Genomic DNA, 24863 nt, shown 5'->3' on the forward strand with positions numbered 1-24863 from the left:
GGAAACAACCAGGGCCAGCTAACACCTCACAACAAAGGATTCTCCCAGGCAGGAAGCAGCCAGGCTTTGAAGCTGCCATTAAATGCTAATCAAGGTGACTAATACTTACTGCACTGGGACTATTCATTGCTATTCAACCTGGCCAACCAAGAATTCCACAAGGTAGAAAGCAGCCAGGCTTGCAAGCAGCAAGGCTATTCAGTGCTGTTCAACCTGGCCAAACAAGATTTTCCCTAGATAGAAAACCCTCAGGTTTTGAAGCCACGAGGCTACTCCATCCCATTCAACCTGTCCAAGGAAGGATGCCCTTATATAGAAAGTGGCCAGGCTTTGAAGCAGCGAGGCTATTCAATGCAATTCAAACTGGCCAAAAAACCATTTCCCCAGAATGCAAGTACCTTCCAAGCAGCAAGCCTATTCCATTGTATTCCAGCTCACCAAACAAGGGTTTGCATAAGAAGAAAACGGCCAGGCTTTGAGGCTGCAATGCTATTAACTGCTATTCCACCTGTTCAACAAATGATTCCCATAAGCCACAGCTAGTATCTATATACAGTAGAGATAAAGGGGGGGGGGGGGCATCTCGGATAACCGAAAGGCTCGGACAGGGCGAGGGCTCACCGAAGGACGTCTCCCCGGAACTCCCTCGGCCAGGCCCTTGCCGGAGGAAAGTTTCCTCCGGCAACGGCCTGGCCGAGAAAACCCGCTGCACGCTCCTCATTTCTCAGAGGGATGCCGGCGTTGTCCGTAGACACCTTCAAGGTCATGTGGCCGGCATGACTGCATAGAGCACCCTTACCTTCTCCCCAGAGTGGTACCTATTGATCTACTCACATTTGCATGTTTTCAAACTGCTAGGTCGGCAGAAGCTGGGGCTAACAGCAGGAGCTCATCCCGCTCCCTGGATTTGAACTGCCGATCTTTCGGTCAGCAAGTTCAGGTTTAACCTGCTGCTCAACTGGGGGAGGGGGGGAGGGAAGCTTATACTGTATTACATTATATTATTACCAATATTTTATATATATACATATATATAATTTGCATAGCACAGTATTAGTATTACATGTAATATATAATATACAATTATTATATTATTATATATTATTATATTGTATTATACTTTATACCACAATTATATTAGTACAGTAGAGTCTCACTTATCCAACATAAACGGGCCGGCAGAACGTTGGATAAGCGAATATGTTGGATAATAAGGAGAGATTAAGAAAAAGCCTATTAAACATCAAAAAAGGTTATGATTTTACAAATTAAGCACCAAAACATCATGTTATACAACAAATTTGACAGAAAAAGTAGTTTATTACACATTAATGCTATGTAGTAATTACTGTATTTACGAATTTAGCACAAAAATATCACGATATATTGAAAACATTGACTACAAAAATGCGTTGGATAATCCAGAAGCTTGGATAAGCGAGGCTTGGAAAAGTGAGACTCTACTGTATAAAGTATTATAATCAGTAAAGCTTCATCAGGCTAGCGTTTTTTCTGCATCCTGCAGAACTCTGGGAGTCGTAGTTTGCGAAGGAGATGACTTCTCTAGCTGAGAAAGGTAGAGGCCCCGCCCTAAACTACATTTCCCAGAGTCCTGCGAGAGGCAGAGGCGCCCTCTTGAAAACGTGAGTCTGATGAGGCAGTACAGTATATAGTTCCATCTCTCTCTGGCGCCCCCTGAAGTCCGGGAAGGCAGGCCACCGTCGCCGCTCTTCACCTCAGGCGGCCTCTTGGCGGGGCATGGGGTGGTGGTGCCGCTGCCTGGCGCAGCCACGGAGGGCCCTTCGCCTGGCCTCGGCCTCCTTGCGGGCGCCATTTTGCGCCGCCCCCGCCCCCCTCAGCCGCGCGCCGCCTCCCCTCCTCCCCCGGCCCCCCTCCTCCCTCTTGGGCTGCGGCGGGGCGGAGCTCCTTCCTTTCACGCCGGCCTCGGCCCCGAGCAGCCGCTTCTGCCATCAGCTCCGCGGCGGAGATTGCCAGGCCATGCCCGCAGCCCCCCGCCCCGACGACAACGACATCGAGATGGAACCCGAGGCCGCCTTGGAGCCCGAGGACGCCCTGGAGAGCGGAGGAAAGAAGCGCAAGGTACGTGGCGAGGGAGGAAGGGCAAGGCCGAGGCGCTTATGTAAGGCCGGCTGAGCCTCGTGGCAGGCGGAAAGAAGCCGGCCTCGGCCTCAGCCGGAAGCGGGGCCTGTTGATTGCGCAGAAAATGGAACCAAGAGGCCTCGTGCGTACGGCTTTCCTGCGGCCATTTCTGCTCGTTTTAAAGGCCCTCAGAGCTAGGCCTCGCCATCCGCGTTGGAGTTATACGGTCTTTATGTCTCGCCTTTCCTGTTGCGCACATGACGGCCTTACCTCTCCCTCGCCATTCTACTAGGCAGCAATTTCCTATTTTTTTAAAAAAATCTGTTCCTGTTTTGAAAGTGTTATTTCCAGTTTAATTGTGCTGTCCTTCCTGTGAAAGTATTTGTTCCTCACCAGAAACTTGGTTCTTGTGGCTGCCACCCATGGTGTTGAAAGGGTTGAGACTACCAGATATTCTGTGATTCTGTAATGTGATTTTATATGGTTTTATGGTTTTACCCTGGATTGTTTTCATATTAAGGTTGTTTAATACTGTTTTAATATTTGTATTTTTTGTATAATTTTAATTCAAGAAAACCAAATTTCAAATACCAACAAATACAAAATACAAAAGCATGCAAGAAAAACATATTGAAAGAGTATTTTCATTGAGAAAGTACATTGTAGTACAGAGTTTTTATTCTGTTAATTAGATCAACAAAGATGTAATCAATATGTTGTCGAAGGCTTTCATGGCCGGAATCATGGGGTTGCTGTGAGTTTTCTGGGCTCTATGGCCGTATCCCAGAAGCATTTTCTCTTGACGTTTCACCTACATCTATAGCAGGCATCCTCAGAGGTTGTGAGGTCTATTGGAAACTAGGCAAGTGGTGTTTATATAACTGTGGAAGGTCCAGAGTTGGAGAAAGAACTTGTATCTGCTTGTTGCAGGTGTGAATCTTACAATTGGCCACCTTGAATAGCATTGAATGGTCTTGCAGCTTCAAAGCCTGGCAGTTTCCCGCCTGGGGGAATCTTTGTTGGGAGGTTTTGGCTGGCCCTGATTGTTTCCTGTCTGAAATTCTGTTTTCGGATTGTTGCTCGTTATTTACTGTCCTGATTCTAGCTTCAACACAGCCCTGAAAATTCACAACAACCTACTGTATTGAAATGCTTTTAGTTGTGAGCCACTTTGAATCTCCATATGGAGAGATAAGGTGGAATATAAATAAACAAAATAATAATAAATATTGTGTCTTGGAACAATTTCTCCACGTAGAGATGTTCAGTATGTTGTCGAAGACTTTCATGGCCGGAATCACAGGGAAAAACTACAGCAAAATATGCTGCAGGATGTCTGGCAAAAACAAAGGTTTTGCAATTTAATAAAACATTTCCCCATGTTTTTATGATAGAACCAATTAGGAAATAAATTTATAACACAGGAACGAAAATCGTGTTACATAGTGTTCTTCCTAATAAATAACATTACAGAATACCTATCATGGGCAATGCTGGGTATCTAAGCTTGTAGTATGTATTGTATATATATGGTCGCACTTTTTCCTCAGAGGAGGATAACACTAATACGATTTTTGTCCCTGGTTATAAAGGACATTTCCTAATTGGTTCTATCATAAAAACATGGGAAAATGTATTACATTGCAGAAATGTAGATTAAAGTCATTATAGCCCCCTTTTGCTATGTATCAAAGCTTTTTACAACCATTTTTGCTCATTTTTTATTTTATTATAAATCATAAAAAATACAATTTACAGCCTAAGGAAGGAAGAAAGGAAAAGGTGAAGGGAGAGAAAAGGAGCCCAAGCAGCAACGGGAGGAGAAGGAGGTGATTTATCAACACACAATTGGTTGATATAGACTTAAAATAGTGTATAACTACTAAAATAATGTATAAATATTAAAATATAGTGTCCCTACTTCGGATTTTCACTTATTGCGGGTGGTCCTGGAACGTAACCCCCGCGATAAGTGAGGGAACACTGTACTTTCAAAGTAAGGACTGCACAATTAAACAGGAAATAACACTTTCAAACCAGGAACAGAATTTTTGTCAAATTTTGTGACCTAGTGTAATTAAGTAGCCCAAGAGAGAAGGAAGGAGAAAGGAAACAGTGATAGGGGGAGATATGACCAATTCAATGCACAATTCCAGAGGTTAGCCAAAAGAGACGAGGAACTATTTTTAAACAAGCAATGTATGGAAGTGGAAGAAGACAACAGAATAGGAAGGACAAGAGACTTCTTCCAGAAAATCGGAAACATCTGAGGTAAATTTCAGGCAAAAATGGGCATGATCAAAAACAAAGATGGCAAGGACCTAACAGAAGCTGAAGAGATCAAGAAAAGGTGGCGAGAATATACAGAAGATCTGTATAGGAAGGGTAATAATATAGAGGATATCTTTGACGGTGTGGTGAGTGAATTAGAACCAGACATCCTGAGGAGTGAGGTTGAATGGGCCTTAAGAAGCATTGCTAATAACAAGGCAGCAGGAGATGACACTGTCAAGGTGATGCATTCCATATGCCAGCAAATATGGAAAACAAAAGAATGGCCATCAGATTGGAAAAAACCAATTTACATCCCCATATCCAAAGGGAAATGCTAAAGAATGCTCAAACTTCTGTACAGTGGCACTTATTTCTCATGCCAAAAGGTAATGCTCAAGATCCTGCAAGGCAGACTGTAGCAATACATGGAGCGAGAGTTGTCAGATATACAAGCTGGGTTTAGAAAAGGCAGAGGAACAAGAGACCAAATTGCCAGTATCCGCTGGATAATGGAGAAAGCCAGGGAGTTTCAGAAAAACATCTATTTCTGCTTTCGACTATTCCAAAGCCTTTGACTGTGTGGATCATAATAAACTGGCATGTTCTTGGTGGTATGGGATACCAAGTCACCTTGTCTGTCTCCTGAGAAATCTGTATAAAGACCAAGTAGCCACAGTAAGAACAGACCACGGAATAGCAAAAGAGCAAGCTGTCTTCTTGCTTCCTCTCTTCACCTCTGCATGAACTCAGCTGCCACTTGAGTTCAGCTTCTGGCTCAGAAAGCTTCAACAGGAAGCCAACACTTTCAAAACAATAGCCACACCTCACCTTCCAAACAATAGTAGAGCAGCTAGCCTTAATTACAGCTAGCCCACACTCAAGAATCAGCACAGACTCAGGTTTTTTAAGGCAAAGAGTCCAACAGACACAGGTTTTTAAGGCTATCTAAGAAAAGAGTAGGCAACCTAAGAAAAGAGTGCACACTCCCAGGTTTTTAAGGAAATCTTAGACAGGCCTTACCTAAAGCAAAAGAACAAGCTGCCTTCTTGCTTCCTCTCCTCACCTCTGCATGAACTCAATATTTTAAGATGGCCATGATGGGTGATTTGGCCCAGATCCATCATCACTGCCCATGACAGGGCTCTCGGGGTGAGAGCCATCCTGGAAAACATATACATAGATACATTTTTTGACTTTTTATATATAGAGATTTTTTGTTAAACATTTTCTTAGCTCGTAATAGTGCATTGGATGTTTACAGCATATATGTACTTCATACAAGCAAACCCTTTGACTAATGCCTCAGTGGGGACTCAAATTGGGATCTCTCAGTCCATTATTTTACCCTCTTCTGGTGGTGGTGGTGGTGGTGGTGGTGGTGGTGGTTGTTGTTGATAACATGAATGGGAGACCTTCCAAGTCAGGTCTCACATCATGTCTCACAGATTCAATGTCATTACTTACTTGATTGGGTTTATATAGGGATAGCTCCTAGTATCTTGTGGCTTAATAGGAACACACATTACAGATTTTATTTACAGATTTTATTTCTTTCGTTGAAACTTCACCTCTTGAAATGTCACTAGATTGCCATAAAGCAATGAAAAGAAAATAATCCTAGCCAACACACATTTGGTGCCTCAAATGGTAGGCCTGTTTCTGGGAAAAATTGACTTGCTGATTCCAAAAATAGCCCCATTTTCCCCCTGTCAGTTCTAACCTTTGAGATACAAACATCTACCAGTGTTTATCTGCTCTCTCATAGAAAACAATAATAATCATATCTTAAGAAACTGTTGTGGTCTATCCCGGGCAACTTTCTGAATCGGCGGCCCAAACAACCCTGGGAACAGGTCATAAAACCAAGACACCAATTTGTTATTGTTGTTGGATTGTGTAATAATTCTAAAATTTTGTTCAGTCTCCAGATAGAGTATAGCAAGGACATTTGTCACTGTGCCTAGGAAAGAATAATAAGGGGGAGGGAGGAAATGTTTAAATTGGTGGGCCAAGAAACTATGTGTATTCATTTGAAATTATTTGTTCTTTCTTGTCAATATATTTGCCTTTCAGAAGGATAAAAAAGATAAATCTAAAAAACCAAAAAAGCACAAGTCTCAGCTGGAGGAAAATGAGCTGTCTGATTCAGAACTGGAGCCTCCCAAACCGAAGAAAATCAAGAAAAAGAAAGAAATGGTTGATGACATTGAAACTGTAATCGCGGAGTATGAGACAACTTCCCCTGTAACAAATGGGGTTGATCACTTGAAAAAACAGAGTAACTTTACAGAATCAAATACAGATTGTGAAAGTGACCAAGATCCGGTAAGATGGCATCTCTAGATGTTTGATCTGATTTCTTTTATCATTGGCATATTGCAGAAGACATTCTTGTGTTTTTTAGTTTTTATATGGAATTTTGTTATTGTGGTCATTAAAAGACAATTGGCTGATGTACAGTCTGAGTGTCATAATTTCAATTTCAAGCAGAAGTGTAGCTGCTTCCCTTTTTAATTTCCAATTTTATGTAGGACTTGCGTACCAGAAGGAAGTTCTAATTCTTTAAGTACAAAAGCAAAAACTGAATTTGGGAATAAAAGACCCTTTTGCAAAACGATGACATCTTTGTATTAAGAATTTACAATACTTCAGTGTGTGCAAGGTTCCTTTTATCAGTTCACGTGATACTTGTGCTGTCTTCCACTCTGGGAGAAAGGTGGCATACTAATCAACAAAATTAATAGAAAAATAAAAATGCCATATTGAAGGAGAAAACTCAGTGTTTTACTCCTAAATATTCTATGGCAATAGAACTTGACAATTTGATAGGTTACGTGTTCTGGCATCTTTCATTATTTCTATTAATCTTTTATGGAACATTAATATACAATACATTCTCAATAGTCTTGTATTTCATTTTGTTCTCTATTTTCTCTCAAAATATTTGAGCTGATGAGTGCTTTTCCCATAAAGACTATATGTCTTTATTTGACACATTCCATACTTTTTTGGAATGCTTTAAATTAATTTTTACAACTACTATTCTGATTATTGTTAATCCAACAGGAATTGACAGAAGAAAAGAAGGAAGGAGCCTTCTCCAATTTTGATCTCTCTAAAGCAACTGTTGATCTCCTGAAAGGTATATTATTTCAGTGTTTACAGTTCAAAATATAGTTGTACCTCTATATTCTCAGGGATTAGGGGCACAACCCACCCCTCTCTCTTCAAAAGTGGAAAAACAATGAATATAGGCCCATTTTTATTTTTTTAACCTGAGATAACACTTCTCTAGGCATTTGTAGGTCTACAAGCACAAACAAATGCTCAACCTTTGTGCTGGAGGATCTACAAGTACCCAGAGAGAGCATCCTTTTTTCAGTACAGTGTAGGGCAGGGGTCCCCAAACTAAGGCCCGGGGGCCGGATGCGGCCCTCCAAGGTCATTTACCTGGCCCCCGCCCTCAGTTTTATAATATAATATTTTTATATCATTTTAAATAATATAATATATTGTATATACATATAATATTATAATAATATAATGTTATACAATATAATACTAATAATACCATATAATAATATTAATTATATGATATATAATACATATAATATTACAGTATAGTGGAATAGTTCAATATAGTAATATATAATGCTAATATTGTGCTATGCTAATAATATAATATACTGTATGTGCATACAGCTGCTCAGAGTCCCCTTCAGGGTGAGAAGGGCGCGATATAAATGTAATAAATAAATGCAGTAAATGAATAAATAAATTTAGACTTAGGCTCACCCAAAGTCTGAAATGACTTGAAGACACACAACAACAAAAATCCTAATTCACTTGACTATCTCATTGGCCAGAAGCAGGCCCACACTTCCCATTGAAATCCTGATAGGTTTATGTTGGTTACAGTTGTTTTCATTTTTAAATATTGTATTGTACTTTCATTGTTGTTGTTGTTGTTTTGCACTACAAATAAGACATGTGCAGTGTGCATAGGAATTTGTTCGTTTTTTTCCCAAATGATAATTCAGCCCCTCCACAGTCTGAAGCAAGGGTCCCCAAACTAAGGCCCGGGGGCCACATGTGGCCCATCAAAGCCATTTATTCGGCCCCTGCAGCGCATGCCTTTCCTGCCTCCTGCCTCACCTTCCAGAGCTTCCAGAGCTTTGTTTGTTTATAATGGCATTTTAATTATTATTTCATTAATAATTAATTATCAAGGGGATGCTTTGCTAGTGCTTTTGGTGCACAAAGGCAGAAGGGGGCTGGACTAAATGGTCCAAGGGGTCTCTTCCAATCCTCTTTATTCTTCTTCTTCTTCTTATTGACACAAAGGCACAGTATAGCACAGCAAACAAGATAGATATGCTGGATTTCGTATCACAAAATCACAAGCTCCCAAGTGTTTAGGGCTGTGTGATTTATTATTATTATTATTATTATTATTATTATCAACACAACGACGTTGTATGGCACAGCAAACAAGATAGATATGCTGGATTTCGTTTCGCAAAACCACAAGTCGAACACTTCCCAAGTGTCTAGGACTGTGTGATGTATTTTCTGATGATGTGTGCAGATCCCAGTAGGGTGGCCTTTTGCAGTTGGCAGATGGTGATTTTGTCAATGTCTATTGTTTCCAAATGCCGGCTGAGATCTTTTGGCACAGCACCCAGTGTGCCCATCACCACCGGGACCACCTGTACTGGTTTCTGCCAGAGTCTTTGAAGTTCAATCTTGAGGTCCTGATAGCGGCTGAGTTTTTCCTGTTGTTTTTCATCTATGCGACTGTCACCTGGGATGGCAACATCAATGATCCAAACCTTGTTCTTTTCCACAACTGTGATGTCTGGTGTGTTGTGTTCCAGAACTTTGTCAGTCTGGATTCGGAAGTCCCACAGTATCTTTGCATGTTCATTTTCCAATACTTTTGCAGGTTTGTGATCCCACCAGTTCTTTCCTGCTGGGAGGTGGTACTTGAGGCATAAGTTCCAATGAATCATTTGGGCCACATAGTTGTGCCTCTGTTTGTAGTCTGTCTGTGCGATTTTCTTACAGCAGCTGAGGATATGATCAATGGTTTCGTCGGTTTCCTTGCACAGTCTGCATTTTGGGTCATCAGCTGATTTTTCGATCTTGGCCTTAATTGCATTTGTCCTGATGTCTTGCTCCTGGGCTGCAAGGATCAGGCCTTCTGTCTCCTTCTTCAGGGTCCCATTCGTGAGCCAGAGCCAGGTCTTCTCCTTATCAGCTTTTCCTTCAATTTTGTCAAGTAACTTTCCATGCAGTGTTTTGTTGTGCCAGCTGTCAGCTCTAGTTTGTAGTGTGGTTTTATTATTATTATTATTTATTATTATTATTATTATTATTATTATTATTATTATTATTATGGCTGGGTGGCCATCTGTCAGGGGTGCTTTGCTTGTGCTTTTGATGCACAAAGGTAGAAGGGGGTGGACTAAGTGGCCCAAGGGGTCTCTTCCAACCCTCTTTATTATTTTTATTATGATTATTAACATTGAGACTGTATTTGTTCCCGTTTGGGTTTTTTTACTTCAAAATAAGAGATGTGCAGTGTGCATAGGAATTTGTTTATAGTTGTTTTTTTTTCAACTATAGTCTGGCCCTCCACCGGTCTGAGAGACCGTGAACTGGCCCCTCGTTTAAAAAGTTTGGGGACCCCTGGTCTGAAGGATTGTGGACCGGCCCTCTGCTTTAAAAGTTTGAGGACCCCTGCCTTTGACTTTCAAAATGTCGCTTTGTGTTTGCCTTTGCACGGAGCCCACTGGGCCGGATCTTCTTTCCCGCCCTCCACGGTGTCCTCAGTGCCCCTCGGCCCATGAGCAGCGTGGAGATCTGCTGCCAACGCCTGCCCATCTGGCGAGGGGCCGAGCATTGCGCACGGAGAGCCCGGCGCCCAATGGCAGCGCAGTGTTCCCAGCTGAAATTAGCCAGGCAAACAGGAAAAAGGCCGGCCGCTGGTTGGCTGCTGGGGCCTCTGCGCAGCCCCCTCCCGTCGTGGGGCTCACGTAGCCCGGCCTGAGCCAAGGGGCCTCTGGGCTGCCTTCCAAGCCAAGGGTTTCGGGAAGGGGGGCCGTGGGAGGAAGCAGGCAAGCCGTGGGGCAGGGAGGGAGCAGACGGCGCTGCTTTGCTGCCGCTTTGCAAGGAGGTTGGAAAACCATCCAGAGTCCTAAGGCAGGGGTCCCCAAACTAAGGCCCGGGGGCCGAATGCGGCCCATCGAAGCCATTTATCCGGACCCCATGGCACAAGAGCAGAAGGGGGTTGGACTAAATGACCCAAGGGGCCTCTTACAACCATTATTATTATTATTATTATTATTATTACTATTAACATTGAGGCTGGGTGGACATCTGTCAGGGGTAATACTAACGGCTTTTGGTGCACAAAGGCAGAAGGGGATTGGACTAAATGGCCCAAGGGGTCTCTTCCAACCCTCTTTGTTGTTGTTGTTGTTGTTGTTGTTGTTGTTGTTATTATTAACATTGAGGCTGGGTGGTCTTCTGTCAGGGGTAATACTAACGGCTTTTGGTGCACAAAGGCAGAAGGGGATTGGACTAAATGGCCCAAGGGGTCTCTTCCAACCCTCTTTATTGTTGTTGTTGTTGTTGTTGTTGTTGTTATTATTAACATTGAGGCTGGGTGGTCTTCTGTCAGGGGTGCTTTGCTTGTGCTTTTGGTGCACAAAGGCAGAAGGGGATTGGACTAAATGGCCCAAGGGGTTTCTTCCAACCCTCTTTTTATTATTATTATTATTATTATTATTATTATTATTATTATTAACATTGAGGCTGGGTGGTCATCTGTCAGGGGTGCTTTGCTTGTACTTTTGGTGCACAAAGGCAGAAAGAGATTGGACTGAATGGCCCAAAGGGTCTCTTCCAACCCTCTTTTTATTATTATTATTATTATTATTATTATTAACATTGAGGCTGGGTGGTCATCTGTCAGGGGTGCTTTGCTTGTACTTTTGGTGCACAAAGGCAGAAAGAGATTGGACTGAATGGCCCAAAGGGTCTCTTCCAACCCTCTTTTTATTATTATTATTGTTGTTATTATTATTTTGTTATTATTATTACTATTATTAATTATTATTGCTCGGTGGCCAACTATAGTCCGGCCCTCCAACAGTCCGAAGGATCATAAACTGGCTCCCTCTTTAAATATTTGGGGACCCCTGTCCTAAGGGCTCCTTCAGGGGGCATGGGGTTCGCACCGGGAAAGGGGCATCCAGACCCACATCTCTTGCCAAAGTCTTGCATGGGACCCACAGTCTTTTGTATTTTTATTTCTGGGTTTCGCAATACTTGCGTATACAGAAGTGACACGTCCTGGAGATGTGGCCCAAGTCTATAAACCAGGGGTCCCCAAACTAAGGCCCGGGGGCCGGATGCGGCCCTCCAAGGTCATTTATCTGGCCCCCGCCCTCAGTTTTAGACTTCGCGTCGCCCAAAGTCTGAAATGACTTGAAGGCACACAATACCAACAATCCTACTTAACTTGACTATTTCATTGGCCAGAAGCAGGACCATACTTCCCATTGAAATCCTGATAGGTTTATGTTGGTTAAAATTGTTTTTATTTTTAAATATTGTATTCTTTCATTTACTAATATTGTGCTATGGTAATAATTGAATATATTGTGTATACATATAATATTGATACTAATATTATAATGCAATACAATACTAATAATTGTACAATATAATAATATTAATTATACATTGTATATTAAATGTAATATTACTAATAATATTATGGTAGTGGTATAGGACAATATAGTAATATATAATGCTAATATTGTGCTATGCCAATAATATAATATATTGTACTAGCTGTGCCCGGCCACGCGTTGCTGTGGCAAAGTGGTGGTGGTATTGGTTAAAAATTGTTGTGTAATTTTTATTTGACGTTATTTGCATTTTTTAATTAATTTTATTGTAAGTTATATTTTTATTTATTATATTTTATTATTTTCTTGTATCATTTTTAGTTATTTTCTGTTATTATAGTATTTTATTGTATTAATTTTTTAGTGTTTTGTATTATTTATTATTGGGGTGCTAGGAGACCAAGTGGGCAGAGCTTAGAGCCTTCTAAATGGCAGCAATTGGATAAAAGCAATTATTCCTCTCTCTCTAATTACGACTTTATTTTTCTTTTCTTTTTGTTGTAACAACCTAGAGGTGTGGATGATGGGTTGTGTTGTCAAATTTCGAGGTTGGGGGGCCTGTAGTTTTGTTGTTTTGTGGGTTGCCGTGATGCCATCACTCTTTTATATATATAGATGTACATACAACTTGTAAGCCACTCTGAGTCCCCTTCGGGGTGAGAGAGGGTGGGGTATAAATGTAGTAAATAAATAGTTGTTGTTGGTTTTGTTTTGTTTTTTTGCACTACAAATAAGACATGTGCAGTGTGCATAGGAATTTGTTCATATTTTTTTTTTCAAAAGATAATTCGGCCCCTCAACAGCTTGAGGGACCATGAACCAGCCCTCCACTTAAAAAGTTTGAGGACCCCTGGTGTAGGGTATCAGCAAATCAAGCCGTCCAAGAAATAAATCCATGAATTCTTAACCTGTAATTCTGATATCACTTCAGCTGCCATAGCTTAATGCTGTGGATTCCTGGCATTTATAGTTTGGTGAGTCACCAGCACTCTTTGGCAGAGAAAACCAAACCTTGTAAAACCCAATCTTCCATGATTCCATAGCATTAAGCCATAGCAATTAAAGTGGTGATAACAGCACTCATTCTACAGTGTTGATGCACCCCCAGTCAAATGTATGCTATGATGAGTGTTTTGTAATTGATAAGATTCATGTTCCTTTGTGTGTTTTCTTATTATCAAGTAAATTGATTAAATTATAGCTATCTTTAGGGGTAATACAGTTCTGACCAATGGGACAAAAACAAGGTTATAAGACAGTCAAACTCTGTTTTCTACAGCACGTGGAGTTACTTACCTATTTCCCGTTCAAGTAAAAACTTTCAAGCATATATCTGAAGGCAAAGATGTGATAGCTCAGGCTCGGACTGGAACTGGAAAAACATTCTCTTTTGCCATTCCATTAATTGAAAAACTTCAGAGAGATTCCCAAGAAAGAAAAAGAGGCCGAACACCTAAGGTAATGGAATTGCTAGAAGACTAAACTTTTCTGGAATGGGGATGGCAAGAAAATTGGGGGTTTTTTCAAGCCTTAAAAATGACATGGTCTTCCACAATGTTACATAAGACAGTTTGTGTCACATCTCTTTCCTTTTATGGGGGTTGGGGTGGAGGACACCTTATCTTCCTGTGGACCTATAATCAGCTACATATTTTAATGGAAAATTGGGATTTATCTGATTCTGAAAAGAAAGTCGAGCTTTCAAGTAACTAAAAGGAATCGGGAAGACTCAGCTGCATTAGAAACACTTGTAATGAGGTTGATAAAACCAAGGAAATTTTAATGCAACTGTTGGGAGATGTCATGCACTTAGTGCAGACTTTCTGACTAAATGGTAGAAATACAGAGTGGTCAGGACACTGGGAGAGAATATTCTCATTTAAGACTCCTATCAAACAATTAATGATAGTCAGAAGCATTTCATGGCAGAAAGTCTCAGTTAAAACTTCCAAGTTATGAGAAATGTGTTGATCATATTGGTCCTTTGATGGCATAATACTACAGATATGTATTTATACTTGTACTATTAACAAGCTGTAAGATTTTATTTAGAGTTGCATGGTGGCATATATAATGCATTATGCTATTGCAAAATTTAAAAACGCTGAAGATTGAGGTGGAGCAATCCAGTCCTTAGTAGTACAGCACTGCACTAATGATCACTGCCTTAACTAATTGGTTATGTTTTCCATTGTTTAGGTGCTAGTTCTTGCTCCAACCAGAGAGCTGGCAATGCAAGTAGCCAGAGATTTCAAAGATGTCACAAGGAAACTGACTGTGGCTTGTTTCTATGGAGGAACTGCTTATAATGGACAACGTAAGATACCACAAATTGTTACTTTTTGGTGGTGGTCACCCTTTGAAATTCATGGGCTTCCGTTAGTTGACAGGCAATTTGAAGATGCACACACTCACACCACACACAAGCAGTCATATTTGTATCCTGTCTCCACAGATTCTGTTGCATAACTTTTATGGAAAATGAAAAGGTATTTAATGTATTAAGAGTAATACTATGAATTTCAGAAAATTGCCTGGGTGAGATTATATCTTTAGAGACAAAATAGTTCATATTCAGCTGACAGGTTAGCTTTTTACATGTTTCAAGACTTGATACTAGTAGTCCTGTAATTTATTGTGGAAGTATTAACTTGGATTAATGTTTCTTTCAGTTGATCTAATTCGAAATGGCATTGACATCCTGGTTGGAACTCCAGGCCGAATCAAAGACCACCTTGAAAATGGCAAGTTGGAAATTTCCAGCCTGAAGCATGTTGTCCTGGATGAAGTTGACCAGATGTTGGACATGGGTTTTGCTGACCAAGTAGAGGACATCTTGAAATATGCTTATAAAAAAGGTAAATATGTAATTATGCAGTTGTGTCAAACCATGGTACTCTTCTGTGCCTATTTGCTCTCTGGGCTATTTGCTTGTTATTTATATTTCTTGGACTGAATTGCAGCTCTTCTAAGCCTAGGACATTGATATATAGTTCTTAGCCTGTGAAAGCCTTTAATTTGTTTCCAGCATTATTAAATATCAAAGGGTTTTTAAATTCTTAAATGTAATTAGAGCCTAGGTTATAACAGAAAGTGGAGTGTGCTTACACTAGTCTCAAAAATGTGAAAGTACATTGAAAACGTGATTCCCCAGCTAATAAATTAGCCTTGTTGAGGCTTTTCAGTTAACCTGTAAGGAAATGCGTAACGATGGGAAGTACTCAGAAGTACTTTGTAAACAAGAAAAATGTGATAGACTTTCATTGCCTTTTGACAACTACAGTGGTCTATTGGTACTTTGAGAAGATATTATAGGACTTGCAGCCAGTGTAGATTCCAGTTTTTTACATTTTTATTTTATTGTTTTTGATTCTGTGGATGGGGTTTTTTTTTTTTTGGATTGGACTTACTTTATAGATACTATGATATGAAATGTTCTCATTCATTCTTTTATTGTGGAATTCCTTGTAACATTGTATGACACAAATAAATGTTTTTTAAAGATTCTGAAGACAACCCCCAGACATTACTATTTTCTGCAACTTGCCCACATTGGGTTTATGATGTAGCGAAGAAGTACATGAAATCCAAATACGAGCAAATTGATCTTATTGGAAAGAAGACTAAAAAAACTGCTATGACTGTAGAGGTAAGTAACTCTTTTCTTGAAAAAGAAGAGTACGCTTGTGGGTATTTAAAAAAAACTTTAAAATAAAAATTCATAGGCAAGTTTGGTTTTGGTGTGCCCTATGTTTCTTTTATAACCAGTAGAACATTGTTTTCCAACAGCATTTGGCTATTGAGTGTCATTGGTCACAAAGAGCTGCAGTAATTGGAGATGTTCTTCAAGTCTACAGTGGTAGTCATGGACGTACTATCATCTTTTGTGAGACAAAGAAAGAGGCAACTGAACTGGCCCTGAATGCCTCAATTAAACAGGTACAGTGACCAGTGTTTCAAAGAGATTGCTGCAAAATTAACTTAAATTTTCATTGACTGTGTGCAACTAGGGGGAAATAAAGAACTTGAGTCATCATTGACCATAAAATGTGGGGTAGTCACTAAGTTTATTTCTGAATGTATTTTTCTATTCATGATTAATTGGTCTTCCTTCTGCACGATTGCAGTAACTGGACTGAGGTAAAGATTCATTGGTGTACTACTTTGCAAACTTGCTGTTCCTAAAGCCCTGTAATTCACTCCCCCTGCTTCCTGGAAACCTATACATCCTAAAAACCTGGTCTGGGTTCCTGGGAAAAACCATAAAGAGCAGGTTTTGAAGCCAAAGAAAGAAAGAGGAAGGAATATATTTCCAACACTGCTGGCACTGAAAAAGAAGTATACCATCGTATCTCAGCTTCACTCAATTTCTGCACATGGTTTTATTTTGTGTACTGTATTCATTTCTGTATGCAGTATGCAGTTTTGTCCTTGTATCTAATTTTTTTTTTTAAAAAAGCAAAATAATCCCTTTTTAAAGCATCTAATTAAATCTCACTGTCTTGAATTTGAAATCAGCATCTGCCTGTTTTTTGTTTGTTGGCATATGCTATATATATTCACAGCGTATTCAAATAATATGTTGTCACTTTCTTTTAATAGTTTCCTGTAGTTTCTAATAATGTAGAATGATATGTTAAGACCCTAGTGTTGCCTGATGTTTTGCTTGCTGTTATGTTTCTAGCATCATTGAAGGCCATTTTTGCCGCCACATAGTACAAAATAAATAAATAAATATGTTTTGGGTGGTATCCATGAAATTAGGACAAATTTTGACCAAAGTATGTTCTGTGAAAAAGGGAAGAATAATGCTAGTTAGTTATATTAGAATGTGAGCTAGTAGTATTCTGGCATCCAGAATATTTGGATGCTTGTTTAAATTGCTTAGGGGAGAAAGGAAATTGTGTCTAATGTCATTTGAGCTATAATCCTAACTCTTCTATGTACTTAGGATGCACAGTCTTTACATGGGGACATTCCACAAAAGCAGAGAGAAGTCACATTAAAAGGATTTCGTAATGGAGCCTTTGGAGTTCTGGTTGCAACTAATGTAGCTGCCCGCGGTTTAGATATCCCAGAGGTTGATCTGGTAATACAGAGTTCACCACCAAAGGTAAATTACTATTATTTGATGAGAAGAAAAGGAATGAATTTAATTTTATTAAGAGGAACAGATTATGTAATATTGCTTGCTTAGTGACATGGGGGCAGTTTTCAAACCTTTCAGAAAGAGATAACTGCCATCTAGAGTCCTATTCTAACACCCTCATTAGTTGGAACTGCTCCATTTTCAGTTCAACAAGGGAATGTAATATGAAATAATTATTACTGCAGAGTATAAATATTATTTGGTAGTTACTGAAGCAGATTCACTCAAACACAGTGTTCATTTGGCAACTGTAATGAAATATATGGAAAATCATCCTTTGAACCAAGTATAAAGTATATTTGTTGAACTGAATTTTCAGTCTTACTGTATGAAAATGCGGAATAACTAATTGCTTATTGAGGCAATTCTTAATTCTAGTTTCCACAGATCTCTTTCTCTCTGCCATTTTATATCCAGTGTTCTTTATATATAAAATTGTTTCCCTTTAAACAGAGTTAACTAAACTTGTCCATATCAGTACATCTAAGCCTGAGATCCCCAATGATGTAGTGTTTTGAATGTTGGACTATGACTCTGCTTGGCCATAGAAAGCCTAAAGCAAGTTGTGCTCTCTCAGCCTCAGAGGAGGGCAGTGGCAAATCAGAAGAATTCTTTGTGATAATGCTGTCATAAGTCAGAACTCCCTTGAAAGCATGCAGCAACAAGAAAATCTTAAGTTTGGTTTTTCTATAGCATGGTAGTAATGCAGAGTACTCATTTCTCATACATTTTCTTTGTACAGGATGTTGAGTCCTATATTCACCGTTCTGGACGCACAGGCCGCGCTGGACGAACTGGGATGTGTATCTGTTTCTATCAGCGCAAAGAAGATTATCAGCTGAAACAAGTAGAACAAAAAGCGGTAATTATATCTGGATTTCATATGTCTTGTGGGTTTCCTGTTGCCACAGCATCTATCTCTGGAAATATTTTTTATTTGAACAATATAAACTTTTGTAAAGTTATGATTTAAATGGTAATAGAGCTACTTTTTAAACTTGTAAATTGAATAATCTGTCCTCTCACTTCAGGGGATTACATTTAAACGTGTGGGTGTTCCAACAGCAACGGACATAATTAAAGCTTCCAGTAAAGATGCGATCAAGTATGTTCATTCTTGATTTTGCTTTGCATTAATTTTTTAAGCTAATGTATGTCTTTTCTGATTGCAAATATCTTAGTTCTAGGAGGTGATTTATGGTGATTACTTTTCTTAAATACCAGTATCTTTATATGTGTGTTTAGATACCTAATTGGATTCACCAGATTTTACTTCCATACAGAAAGCTGTAGTACATTGACATAATATCATTGAAATTATCCCCCCAAATAGTATTAAAGTACATTATATCTAAAATGATAGTTTGATTATGGAAATAAAATTAATTTAAATTAAATGATACATCAAAGGATTATAAACCATGCTGAAATTGTTCTCAATGATGACTGAAGTTACATTTTGAGAATGTATAATCATAGTAGCATGTGGGACATAAACTAAGTGAGACTGTTAGACCTGTTTCTCTATTAGACCTTTAGAAAACAAATATTTATGTTTCTAATGTATTAATATCCAACCTTACTGGTTTTGAAATTTGACCAGGATCAGCCCTAGTTAATATTTGGGTTGTATAATATTTGTATAATATCTGTTTTCTACAGGTAGAATTGGTATATCTTTAAGGAACCCCTTCTGAATCTCTCAAGCAAATTTCCCCTAATTGTCATAACTTCAATCACATACATATTAAAAGACACAGATGATAAGGAATAATAATTTTCATGAGTGAGAGTAGACTGATTTGGGGTTTTTTCTTGCAGCAATCATTACAATTTCTTGTATTGTTTTGTCATATGGAGGTTTATTCATAATTGTGTCTTTTGTTTTGTGTTTATCTTCCTGTGTATATTTTAAACATATTCTTCTTAACTACCTTTTCTTCACTCATCTTAAAGGACGCTTTGTGTTGTGATTAGGAAAATGCAGTTTGCACCCTAGTAACAAATGCTTTGGTCTGCTGGTAGGAGTAAATTAACTTGTTTGAACTTAATTTCAGAGTAGCAATTCTGTGCAGGTTTATTCAAAAGTCAGTCCCACTACTCAGTGTGCCTTACATGTACACTTAAATTGTATCCTAAGTGTTAATGTTTTTATTTGGATATTTCATATTCCTGTGGTTAAACATGTGTTTCATTTTAGTGGCTTTATATATACTGAATTCTACATTTTTCATTTAGATCTTTGGATTCTGTTCCTCCCTCTGCCATTGACTACTTCCGACAATCTGCTGAGCGGCTGATAGAGGAAAAGGGAGCTGTAGAAGCTCTAGCTGCAGCCCTGGCTCACATTTCAGGAGCCACATCCATTGAGCAACGCTCTTTACTCAACTCTGATGCGGTAAATGCAGTGCTTACGTGGGCTCGCTCCCACATACCTGCATAGTTGGTTTCATTCATGTGTTGAATGTTTGTATGCTAAAACATTGCATTTTGATTATGAACCAACGTAGGCTGTCCATTTTAACCACAATTAAGGCCTAAATTCTATTGTGAGGTCCATCTGTTGTACATCCATTACATCAGTTGCTAAATAACTGAGTAATTTATTTATGTAAGTTTCACTAAATAATTGGGCTATTTTATTTGGGGTGGACAAATAAGATTCAAACCTATGAAACTGTGGACATATGAAAGAGCTTTCAGGATCAAACCAAAGTCTTTCCTAATCCAAATTTCTGAATGTTGTAATGCAAGCTTTGTGTGATTTCAATAATTTCACTAAACTGTTGTTTTATGCCTTTGAGTTGTTTCCAATTTATGGCAACCTAAAACATACCTGAGGGGCCAGCATGGTATAGTGGTTTGAGTGTTGTGTGCTACAACTATGGGGTCAATTATGTGTTCATTTTATTGTAAATCTGTGTTTCTTGGGTCTTTTGAAGGGTTACGTGACCATGATGCTTCAGTGCTCAGTAGAAATGCAGTCAATTGGCTATGCTTGGCGAGGTCTAAAAGAACAGTTGGGCGAGGACATTGACAGCAAAGTGTTCAGAATGCGCTTTCTGAAGGGGAAAACGGTAAGAAATATTGTTGCCTGCAATTTTGTATAGCTTATTAGATCAGTATTCTGTGGCATTTGCTTTTCCTTTGTCTAATCTGATGTGCAGCGCAAATTTAGAACTGAAAATCAAAATGGCATTATGGAAAGCTTTTTATAACTTTAAGTTGTGTTGTCCTAGGATAGGTTTTGAAACTATCCTAGGACAATTAGGTATTTGAAATTAGGAGAACTTGGGCTTGAATTGCTGCTTGAGGCATTAGTTTAAGCAATGCAGTCTTCCAAGTTTTCCCATCTTATAATAAAAAATGGTGCTTTGGATTATTGTGAAAGTTTAGAGGCAACAGTACCTATTTGATTTATATTATAAAAAAAGGAAAGGCGAAAAACAAAGCTTATTATACCTTTAAGACTGGTTATACAGTAGAGTCTCACTTATCCAACACTCGCTTATCCAACATTCTGGATTATCCAACGCATTTTTGTAGTCAATGTTTTCAATACATCGTGATATTTTGGTGCTAAATTCGTAAATACAGTAATTACTACGTAGCATTACTGTGTATTGAACTACTTTTTCTGTCAAATTTGTTGTATAACATGATATTTTGGCGCTTAATTTGCAAAATCATAACCTAATTTAATGTTTAATAGGCTTTTCCTTAATCTCTCCTTATTATCCAACATATTCGCTTATCCAACGTTCTGCCAGCCCGTTTACATTGGATAAGTGAGACTCTACTGTAGTTTAAAATGAGCTGTCATGGATAAAAAAAATATAAATTCAAGATATACTTTATATTGTCACTCAGAAAAAATAATAGCACTCCTTTGTAGATTTGAGCTAAGCAGTTATGCTGAGGAACAAATCTTAACTCCTTCTCTATTTGACTTGTATTCATTATTCATGAATTAGCATCAGTGTTTTCCTGAAGCAAAGCAGGAACCCCTTTTAGTTTTTCACACGTTTTACTGGCTCATGAACTAGTTCACTTGGGCCTGTTTCTTTAGTCTTCTTTTGAATCAAAGATCCTGAAGTAAGAATGTAAGAAAGCAAGCATTTACTGTTGCTTGATTGCTATAATGTCTTAAAACATGATGTCACTTATTTTTCCAGAGTGTTTCAGGATACTTTGGAGACTAATTGTGAATGTATTTCTCTTGTGTTTAGGGTGTGTGTTTTGATATTCCTGTAGCTGAACTACCTAAACTGCAGGTGAGATACTGCTAATGTGGGGTTTTGCTTTTTATATACTAAAGTTCAAAGAACTATACATTTTTCAAATGAATTTTAATTACATTGGAGAAGAGGTATTTGCATTAGTATTGAAACATAGGGATCATAATTATAGTGTCGACCTGAATTAATCCAGAAAGCCAGTCCTTTTAAGATTCTTAGAATAGACAGCAGTAGTCAGTACTTTTAGTGTATTCCTCACTTTTAATGTACCTTTGTTTAAATATCCAAGTTTGCTGTGTAGACAAAGATAAGCTAAATCCCTGGAACTCTCTCCCCCGGACTCTGGTGGAGGCTCCTTCTTTGGAGGCTCTTAAGCAGAGGCTGGATGGCCATCTGTCGGGAGTGCTTTGAATGTGATTTCCTGCTTCTTGGCAGGGGGTTGGACTGGATGGCCCATGAGGTCTCTCCCAACTCTACTATTCTATGATTCTATGCCAGTTCCTACTGTGATTCCTGGAGCTATTTGCCTCTTATTCTTAGGTATGTTTGTAACTTCTACCCTCTCACATAGCCTATAAAGAGTTGTTGGTACGGCCTTTCTGATTAACTTACATAAAATATAAATTATCTGCCTGTACACCAAGGGATAGGCACTCCTAGATACTTTATGGCATGCCATAAAAAGGCCTCCATTTTCCCATCCAATCTTACCTCATTTACTTATGGGTCACAGAACAGGGCTTTCAGTAACAATTATAACAATTACAGAAAAAGCAGGATTGTATTCATTGATATTTCTTGATAAATTAGAAATTTTGAAATTTCACAACTGATTGTTGGATATTTTACTAAAAGCAGAAGGGAAATACAAAATCTTGCAGTTCAGTGAAAAAAATGTTCCTGTATAATTCAGTGTTCACCCTTTATTTCCTTTGGTGATAGTAAAATTTGGTTACACTAATGCAGTGGTTTCCAACCTTTTTTTGACCAGGGACCTCTCTCCAATAGTAGTATCAAAAGGGTTACTAATCAGTTTTTGGTAAACTTTAGATTCGGTTTGGTTATTTGGGTTGCTGATTCAGAAAATTGCATTGGCTAGACCACATCAGCTCTAGTTTCTGAAATAACATATGCTATCCAGTAGTTGCCATCTGCTTGCCCACAGAAAACCATATTTAATAGTCTAGGGCTGATGTGGGCTATCCAATGCAATGGTCAGCTCTGTGAAAAGGAGCGGAAATAAAATTAATAAAATAAATAGGAAGGTGGTTTGCAGACTGGATTTGCATTCTTGCAACCCACTGCTTGGCCTCGGCCCACGAGTTGAGAACCACTGCACTAATAGTATAGATCGCATCTACACTGCCATAGAATGCAGTTTCAAAATGAAGTTTAATTTCATTGAACTGTATTATATAGCAGTGTAGATGAGGCCTTAGATGACACAGAGCTTGTTTTTTTAATCAGCAAACCTGGCAGGATTCAAGGCGCTGGCAACTCTCCGTGGCAACAGAATTACCTGAGCTTGAAGAATCGCTCAAGGAGCCTGGCCGAGGCGGTGGCAAACCTGACTTCAGGAACAGAAGAGGCGGCGGAGGTGGCTCTCATTTCAGAAATGGAAGACGTGGTGGCGACTCCAACAGGCGAGACAGATTTAGAAACAGGGGCCAAAAACGAAGCTTTTGAGCAGGCTTTTTGATCATTTGCAACTGTCAAATATAAAGGGGACTAGCTTCATTATTTTATCAACAGTAAAAATCGATTTACACTTTCCTTATGTGTCTTTTTTTTCCAATTTGGTTTTGTCTGGTTGCAAAACTCATGTTGAAAAATATTAGGATTAGAGTTTTGTTGTTGCTGTGTGCCTTCAAGTCTTTTCTGACCTACCCGGCCCTAAGGCAAACCTATCATAGGTTTTCATGGCAAGATTTGTTTAGAACCCTGATCTCCAGTCATAATCCAGTGCTCAAACCACTATACCACACATGTCACTAGCATAATAAGAAAGAACCTAGCTAAAGTTACCATAACTGCTCTAAGCTTTTATAAGTAATACATTTAGAGAAAAAAAGATAGTGGTAGGAGGCAGGGGCAAGGCCTAAAACATTTAATATGTATGGCTATAGAGTTAACCATGTTTTTCAAACCCCATATAACTGAAATATAATAAATAGTTGTGTAGAAGCACCTGACATATTTACGTCACTAACATTCATGGAATGAGACTTCAGAATTGGCTACTACTCACACAAAGCGACCTAAATGGTATCTTGTTGGATTTTTCACTGAGGACCCTTCCAGACGGGCCCTGTATCCCAAGATCTGATCCCAGGTTTTCTGCTTTAAACTGGATTATATGAGTTTAACTGCCAGAAAATCTGGGATAAACAAACCCTGGGATCAGATTCTGGGATATAGGGCCTGTCTGGAAGGCCCCTGAGAAAACATAATTTGTACAACTGAGATTTTTTTTAAAAAGACAGGGCAACATTTTGTATTCCTGTCTTCGTGTATTATGGATTTTGAAAGTCTCTATAAAGTACAGGCAGATGATAAATCTAATTCTAGTGCTAGATAAATATCTGAACAATTTACAGCAGAGTGACTAGTATTTCTGACACAAATTAGTTTTAAAATAGCAAGAACAGTCTGAGCAATATCTAGAATAATCATGCTGTAAGGCTGACTTGGGTGCCCAAGAGTGGCTTTTTGTGTGGAATTGCTTTGAGCATTCTGGCTTTCAGGTCCCTAAAGTTTTGAAGTCTGCTATCTTTCGAACCTTGCTGAAACTGATGGGATTGTGGTATTCCAGTCATACAATACCTTTCACATTTGTTATGGTACGCCTTCTAAATTGTTCCCACATTATATTGATCCTAAGGTAAACCTAAGACATTCTTTGTCATTGGCTTTGTGCTAAAGGTCACCAGCTGGACCCTGAACTCTGACCTCCCAAAATACAATTCTAACACCTTTAACTACCACTCTACTGCAGGAGCCCTTTAATATAAACTGTAATGTGTATATAAAAGTAGTTAATGTTTAAAGTAGTTAATGTTGAACAACAAATGTCAAGGCTTTACCGGCATCAATCAAATAATAGGAATGGCATAAAGTATGTGTGTCAAACTCAAGGTCCACGGGCTAAATCCAGCCCTCTCATGCCATTTTATGTGGCCCTCCTTCAGATGCTGGACTACAACTCCTCCCTTCCTCATCAGACATCTTGACTAGAACTGATGGGAGTTGTGATAGAGCAACATCAGGAAGGTTGCAGTTTGTTCTGTTTAGTTTGAATTTAAATACATGGCTTGTGGATATGTCTGATGTCAAAATGTCCTTTTACCTTTCCCCAACCTCAGAGCCACAAGTGCTGTTGGGTTGCAATTCCCATAATTCCAT

General features: G+C 39.0%; 1 protein-coding gene across 2 annotated transcripts; it reads left to right on the forward strand.

The window, feature by feature from the left end:
- The first annotated feature begins 1743 nt into the window (after positions 1-1743).
- On the forward strand, positions 1744-23234 carry ddx21 (DExD-box helicase 21). 2 transcript variants are annotated; one of them, XM_008115196.3, is made up of 15 exons: positions 1744-2100; positions 6448-6699; positions 7441-7516; positions 13354-13532; positions 14274-14391; positions 14747-14932; positions 15578-15723; positions 15864-16013; positions 17026-17187; positions 17966-18085; positions 18255-18328; positions 19462-19621; positions 20166-20300; positions 21453-21497; positions 22929-23234. In XM_008115196.3, exons 1-15 carry the CDS (start codon positions 1759-1761, stop codon positions 23145-23147), a joined length of 2364 nt encoding a protein of 787 aa, XP_008113403.2. In that variant the 5' UTR covers positions 1744-1758; the 3' UTR covers positions 23148-23234. The 2 variants fall into 2 exon arrangements, with proteins under 2 accessions (XP_008113403.2, XP_062832317.1); XM_062976247.1 differs by having other exon boundaries at positions 6451-6699.
- Positions 23235-24863: the final 1629 nt, after the last annotated feature.

The sequence above is a fragment of the Anolis carolinensis genome, chromosome 3 (genome assembly GCF_035594765.1).
Source record: "Anolis carolinensis isolate JA03-04 chromosome 3, rAnoCar3.1.pri, whole genome shotgun sequence".
Lineage (NCBI taxonomy): Eukaryota > Metazoa > Chordata > Lepidosauria > Squamata > Dactyloidae > Anolis > Anolis carolinensis.

Bases quoted from the DNA above. Each gene is read 5' to 3' on its own strand.
- ddx21 (XM_008115196.3), top strand. From the start codon at position 1,759: ATGGGGTGGTGGTGCCGCTGCCTGGCGCAGCCACGGAGGGCCCTTCGC. The intron at 14,933-15,577 runs GTAAATATGTAA...TGTTTTTTAAAG, and splicing joins GAAATATGCTTATAAAAAAG to ATTCTGAAGACAACCCCCAG. The intron at 20,301-21,452 runs GTAAGAAATATT...TCTTGTGTTTAG, and splicing joins GCTTTCTGAAGGGGAAAACG to GGTGTGTGTTTTGATATTCC.